Below are 7443 nucleotides of genomic sequence, written 5' to 3' on the forward strand. Positions count from 1 at the left end.
CTCCTGCCCTCCGCTCGGGGACCCTAGCCCAGGCTATTCTTCAAGCGTTGAGACAAACGGGGAGGGTGTCTTACAGAGTGGGAGGTTAGCAGGTGGTAGGTGGCCCCAGAAGGTTCCAGAACCCCAGCTACATAGCCTACTGCCACGCCACCCGGCCCTCCCCAGAGGGACAGCGCTCTCCTCCAGTACTCACATGTGTCTGGCTTGTGGCAGTTGTGGCCCTGCCGGAAGTACTGGGGGTTCTCAATGACCGGGATGCGCGTCATGCCGATCACCACTGTGTCTGGCCCGGCATCCAAGGACGAGGGCGTGGTGATGCCGTGGTTGATGTGGTGCAGCGGGCTGGCCGAGTCCTCCTCACCACTGATGACGGCCACGGGACCTACACGCCAGGAGACACACGGCCCTGATGAAGTTGCATCCGCCATTGCTCAGCCCCACCCACGACCCTGTCACTATTTCTGCCACCATATTTTCCATCGGGCGAAATCTATTGGAAGAATATCACCAAACGTCTGAACTCTGAGAACCACCCCTTGCTTCTCTTTCATGAGAGAGAGAAAACTCTACCCCCTCATGCCATCAAAACAAACAAAAAAAAAGTGAACCGAAATGACCATGACATGCATGGTTTTTGCTTCTGCCAAATCAATTAGTTCGAAACAATAATAACTGTAAGTAAGTTTCTTTGCTTATGTGGCAGCGACAGGATTGATGATAATAATAAAAGATGACGTAGCTCCCTGTCCTTTGTATCCTGCCCTTTCCCTCTAAATACTGCTGGTGCTGGGTCCCGCCCCAAAGATTCTGATTCCATCAGTCTGGGAGTGGGACCCGGGGGTCTGGATTTACAGAGCTTCCATGTGAGTCCCACATACACCTTGACCCAGAGCCTCTGATTAGGGCCTTGGGGGCTGACAGCTTTTCCAGAGTGGCCACTGGATTCATATAGGACTATGACATAACTTTCATTGGGCTCTATCAGCAGCCCTCCCCTGGCCAGGGAGGGATCAGGCTGACGCGGGACTAGATCTAGCCGGGGCCAGCTCTCACAAGGGGCGGTGGTTAGGCGGCATCACTATTAGCCTGCCAGCAGCTGGGCTGGCTGTCCCACTCGTGAAAGAGCTGTATTGCCCCAATGGCCTCACAGAACATTATTTTCATCTTTACCAACCTCAACTCTACCATTTTCTAACCCAAAGAAGAAACCCTGTAAATAAGGTGATTTACAAACACAAGTTGACAGATATTTAATGCCAGAGTCTTGGTAGAGCGATGATTCTGTTTGGTGGTGTGATTCCCCCATACATACAAATAAAAGTCCTATAAAGTGAATTAGCTGTGACTGTTTGTGGCTTCATACAACCGGCTTTTTAAATGGCTGCATCGCGAGACACACAGTCCCAAGACAAAGTGCCTGCTGTGATTTGGTTGTGCGGCTTGAACAATATTTCCACTGCAGAAATCCATTACATTGCATTGAAGTTTATGGGGAGAAGGCTTCCCATCAAACAGTGAGGTGAAGCGCCAATGAGGCAGAACTAAATAGAGGACTGGTACATGGAAACGGAAGACCTGAATTCCGCTCCGCGAGCACAGACAGGCTTATTCCAATCCGTGACAAATGTCTGCCTGGAGACCATGTGGAAAGGCAGCAATAAACGGTTGCCTAATACTTGTAATCATCACCTGCCTTGCAAAAGAGAGGCCAGTTCCTAAACACTGGCTCAGGGGAGGGCTAAGGTAAAGCGTGATGCCAGTCTCCTTCTTCCTGCTCTGAGAAGAACAGAAACCAGGAATAACCCCTGTCTACCCAACCACCCCAGCCCCAATCTCACCCACGCCCCCTGCAGGAGGTGGAGAACACTACTCTGGAGAAACTGAATGCCTCAAAAACGACAAGAGCTTTAGATATTGACCCTTGGGGGTCTCCCAGGGAGGTCAAACCCACACTGAGATCATGCCCTAGTGAAGGCTAATAGTAGACGAGCCCCACCGGGCAGTCAAAGTATGAACCTGCTGGCTTTCTAGTGCTCAATTCCTAAATATGAAGGAGCGGCCCAGGCTCACCAGACACCCCAGTGACGCTTCAGTGTGAAAGAGAGAGCACGATACAGAGAAACCAGGACCTGCAGGGAACATAAGCAAGGCGGGGAGCGGAAGACTTTATATATACAAACCTGGACCACTAACATCCTCGGGAGATCAATGACGCTGCATCCAGAAAGCAAGATGATGCTTAACCTGTGAACCATCGGAGAGTAAGGAAGAGCCCTCGGGAAGTATGATGATCAAAATTTGAAAGTCCAAGAAAAGTAGAAGATACAGTCTAGAAAATGTTCCAGAAATTCAAACGAAAAGAAAAAGGTGGTAAGTAAGAGAGAAAAGCAGATCGAAGACTCCATCCGGAAATCCAAATCCGACTAAAAGAAGAAAAAAATTCCAAAAAACTTTCCCCAAATTACTTATCTACCCAGGTCTTGGCACAATTAACACACGCACATGTGTACACACACACACGCGCACACACATGCCCGCGCGCACACACATGCACACACGCACACACACATATGCACGCGCACACACACACACACACGCACACATCCCAAGGCACAAAGGATAAAATGCCAGCAGGACCCAGAGAAGAAAGACAAGATGCTAAGAGTCTCCGGGAGACGGCGAGGTCACATTTCAAAAGGAAAAGGAATTAGAAAGCGACAGGATCGCCCAAGAAGACTTCACAGAAATAAAACACTGAAGCAGACTTCGGAGCTCCGGAGAACTCGCAACTCAACCTGCAGGCCGAGGAAGGCGAGCAGGGGCTGAGACATGAGGAGAAATGACGAGGAAAGTATGTCTAAGAAGTCAGAGGAGGAGGGTCCCGCATGCTCCAGAGCATCACGTGCAGAGGCCAAGAAGGGTGAGAGCGAGATACGCCGCGGTCCGTGACGGAGACGGTGGCTCACGCGAGTGATTCCCACAGAACGGCGGAGGAAATCCAAGGACAGGGGACTGCGGAGTTAGGTGGAGAAGTCATCGCCATCGCCCTAATTTTATTGCTGAGCGCTCCCTACGTACCAGACTCTGGACATGCAAGGTCTTTAAGCTTCTGAGGCCTGTGGGGTTGGTACCGTTATCTCCCCTTTTCGCAGATGGGGGCGCTGAGGCACAGAACAGTGACCTGCCCAAGGACGGCCACCCAGCACAGAAGCGGTGACAACACGGCCCGGAGCCTGCTCGGCACCGTCACCCAGCGCTGACCCTTGACAGTGGGAAGGATTCACCTTCCCAGGGACACCTGATCAACGCTGGTATGTTATCTTCCTCGCGAGTGGCCGTCTTCGACTGCAGGTCTGAGACCCTTTTTTAAAGATGTTCCTCTTGACCCTTGACAACAGGGACAAAGTGAGTCACCTCATCAGACTCACCGGGATGGATTACAGATAATTCGTCCTCTCTTCCTCTTCCCAGTGCTGCTGAATGCTCTACGCAACCGCACGCCCACCTGATGGAGCGCTGCGGTCAGCCCGCCCCCCAGTCCCGAGGCCCCCGTGCTCCCCTCTGCAACCACGGTTTCTGACACGAGCCAACGAGGAGCACGCGGCCCATCGCTTCTGAGTTTGGGCGGGGAGACCCCTGCCTGTGGCAGAGTCAGCAGCGCTCCCCAATAGGGCTGCGGCTGGTGCTGGGACGAGGCAGAGGCTGTTCTGGCTACGGCAGGTATTCAGCATCCCTGGAGCGGAGCCTTAAAATGCAGTCTTGGGTTCGTCCACTGTAATCAATGGACCACGTGGTGGAGGACGTGGACAATGGGGCGGGCTGTGCACGTGTCGGGGCAGGGCTACACTGGAACTCTCTGCACCTTCTGCTCGCTTTTGCTGGGACCCTGAACCTGCTCTAAAAAATAAAGTCTTCTAAAAAAAAAATCTAAGGGACAAAAAGTCAGTCTGCCCATCTAACAGGCAACACCATTCCAAACACCCTTCGGGGTGACAGGACTGCCCCAGGTTGAGAGCCACTGGCAGAGACACCCAGATCCACATTGGAAGCCAACCTCCCTTTCCAGCTCTGGCCACTTTTCAAAGTCACTTGCCTCAGGGGAAGAAAAGCCGCAGCCCTGCAGCCCTGCTGGGAGAGGAAGGATTCCTCTCACCTTAATAACCACAGAGGAGAACGTGTTAAGATATGAAGAAGGGACAGCAACGGGGTGGGGGGCACCCCAGCTGTCTGGGGAGCGCTTCTATTTTCCTGAAGCCGCCAAGGCCTGAGGCAGGACAGGAGGAGGCGTCCAGCTTGCTGTCCTCTGAGCTCGCAACACACACAGACTGTCTAGTACTTGTGACGGGCCTCCGCTGTCACTAATCCATTCCTAATGACACACTTATTTTCTTATGCAGCACTAACACACAAAAAGAAAGAGAAACAGGCTTTTAGCGCTCCTGGTAAGTTCAAGCTTTTGCAAGGGACCCCTGTGGGAATACGGGTCTGCTCAGACACATCACATGATTCTCTTCCCAAACTGGTGCTTTTTTCCTTCCTTCCTTTCTTTCTTTCTCTTTCTTTCTTTCCTTCCTTCGAAAAATGTGGTGGGTTTTATTCTTCTGGTCGTGGCATCAGAGAACCACGGGAGAATCAGAGACAGGTCCACAGTCCGGCAGGGGTCTCGCCCAGGAAAACAGCCCCACAGGCCTTTCCAGAGCCTTTCGCTTTCGCTCCCCGCTCCTTCTACGGGAAAACGCAAGGCGCCCGAGCCGGGATGGCTGACCTCTTCCCACGGTCGGTTCCGATGTGGGACTCAGTTTTCCCCAGGGAAGCAAAGGCCTCTGAGGAAAACACAAGACGGAATCTCATGGCCCTGAGTGGGATCTGACTCAGGCGGGGCGGGGGGTGGGCACTGCGGGGGACTGGGGGCTGCAAGTCGCCATGAGGACTGCAGGGGTACAGCGCATGTCTCCGGGGACCGGGTCTGGCTGTAGTACAAAATGGTGAGGGGAGAAGGGGTCCATCTCACAAAATAAAGGCGCGAACAGTGGTGGCATCACCACAAATACTCGCTGCCTCGTCCAGGGCACGGGGAGGGCCTCCTTGGAATCGCTCATCCCCCCAGTGTCCTGCTTTATCACTAAAATCCCCTTCTGTTCCACCAGAAGCATTAACCGTTCTCAGAAATTTGGTCCCAAGAAAACCCAGTCACTGGTTCAACATTGTGGCATTTAGCCAGCTGATTTGTAGGAGTGGTTCTTCCCCAGTACCCAGAAGAAGGACTCAGATTCCTAAGCATGTGGTTATAACCAAAGGGAAGCGGAGGGCAAATAAACTAATGTTTATTGAACACCTACTATGTGCCAGATGTGTTACTGGGCCTTCTGTTCTCATCCGATCCTCAGATAATACTGTCGTTCGCATTTGATCAGCTAGAAAACTGATCCCCAAATGAGTTCAGATTTCCAAAAATCGCTTAGCCAGGAAGCGACGGAGCCTATATTTGTTCGTCTCCAAAGTTCTTCTTCCCACCAAACTGCCCATTTTCTTGACTGTATTGCTGACACCTCGTATTTTATAAATAGCTAGAACTTGAAGTGAACACACGAGCCCATAAAAGAAGCCAAGACATCTGAACCAAGGCATCTAGTAACAGATGACCAAATATTTTCAAGGCTGGACCAACCCAGGTAAGGTAACTTTGGGCAGTCGAGGCCAACGTTTATGGCTAATGTGTAACATCCTGGGGCCAGAATCCATCCATTTCTGTTTTTCTTCATTTATCCCTCCCAAAGGTGTGGGGGAGGCCATCTCGCCTAGCAGCTCAGAAACCTCTCTTAGGAGCTGTGGGCATCGTGATTGCTGTTCACCAGGTATTTCCAGGTACCGGTGGGACTGCAGTTTTCTGCCCCCTTGAAGTCAGGCGGTGCCCATCCCTTTCTCTGGCTAGTGGAAAGTGAGCAGAAGTGACACGCATTGCTTCCATACTGGAAGCTCTAAGATCCACTGTGTCAATGAAATGTCGCCTCACGCCTGTTAGAACGGCTAGCATCAAAAAAATCAGCACGACAAGTGTTGGCGAGGCTGTGGAACAAAGGGACCCCTGTGCACTGTCGGGACTGTAAATTGGTGCAGCCACTCTGAAAAACAGTGTGGGGGTTCCTCAAAATATTAAAAATACAACTACCGTATGACCCAGCAATTCTGCTTTTGAGAATATGCCCATATGAAACAAAAACGCTATGTTGAAGACATATCTGCACCCCTATGTCCGTAGAATCATTATTTTGAATAGCCAAGACATGGAAGCAACTTAAGTGTCCAGTGACAGATGAATGGACAAAGAAGTTGTCACACACACACACACACACACACACACACACAGAATATTACTCAGCCATTAAAAAGAGGAAATCCTGCCATTTGTAGCAACATGGATGGATCCTGAGAACTTCATGCTAAGTGAAATAAGTTAGCCTGAGAAAGACTAATACTATATGATCTCGCTTATATGTGAAATCTAAAAAAATGAAAGAAAACTATGCTCGGAGATAGAGAGAACAGATTGATGGTTGCCGGGGGTGGGGGGTGGTGGGCAAAATGGGTGAAGGTGGTCAAAGGTACAGACTTCCAGTTATAAAATAAACAAGTCCTGGGGATGTGATATACGGCACGGCGATTATAGTTCATTACACCGCATTGCATATTTGAGAGTTGCTAAGAGAAGAGATCTTAGAAGTTCTCATCACAAGAAAAAAAAGATCTGCAACTATATGAGGTGGTAAATGTTAACTAGACTCATCGTGGTGATCATTTTGTAATTCATATAAATATTGAGTCTTTATGTTGTATATCTGAAACTAATATACAACAGTTTATTGTATATTAACTGTTATAATTATCTCTCACTAAAAAAAGATCCATTGTGTGATCTGCCATATTTTCTTTTTCCTGCCTTGGCAATTGCAGAAGTATGAGGTAGTGCCCGGTCAACCTCAGCCCCCAAGTGAGGGTGACATAGAGCCGAGGTCTCTAGCCAACACCTAGTACACACGTGGCACACGTGAGAAATATAGTTTTCTTGTTTGAAGTCACTAAGATTGGCAGGAGTAGTGTTTGTTACCACAGCATAACCTAGTCTATGCCGACTGATACAGGAATGAAGCCATCTCACGTTCAACGATGTTACTTTAATTCTTTCCTTCAGATGGTATGCATGTTTCACACCATTTTCAAAGAATCTTTCAGAAGCACTTTATGCAAAGAATGGACTTATTGTCCTTGATGACGTGACCCATCTTAAAATGGCTCTTCCCAACTCCGTCCCAAAGCTGAGCTCTAATCTAATCAGATCTAGCTCCACACAGAGCCAGACCATGACCTTCATTGTTGAAAAAGACTCCTGCCCACCCCTAGATCTGACTTTAGAAGTAGAGGAGAACCGCCCCGGATGGGGCTCAT

General features: G+C 49.9%; 1 protein-coding gene across 6 annotated transcripts in view; it reads right to left on the reverse strand.

The window, feature by feature from the left end:
* NTRK3 (neurotrophic receptor tyrosine kinase 3) overlaps positions 1 to 7443 on the reverse strand; it is a 317641-nt gene that overhangs the window by 134742 nt on the left and 175456 nt on the right. For all 6 annotated transcript variants that reach the window (XM_006905249.2, XM_006905251.1, XM_006905250.1 and 3 more), the window contains one exon: positions 194 to 382. In XM_006905249.2, the coding sequence (XP_006905311.1) occupies positions 194 to 382 (189 nt within the window). The remainder of the gene's footprint in view (positions 1 to 193; positions 383 to 7443) is intronic.

This window comes from Pteropus alecto, unplaced genomic scaffold (assembly GCF_000325575.1).
Source record: "Pteropus alecto unplaced genomic scaffold, ASM32557v1 scaffold60, whole genome shotgun sequence".
NCBI classification, from domain to species: Eukaryota; Metazoa; Chordata; class Mammalia; order Chiroptera; family Pteropodidae; genus Pteropus; species Pteropus alecto.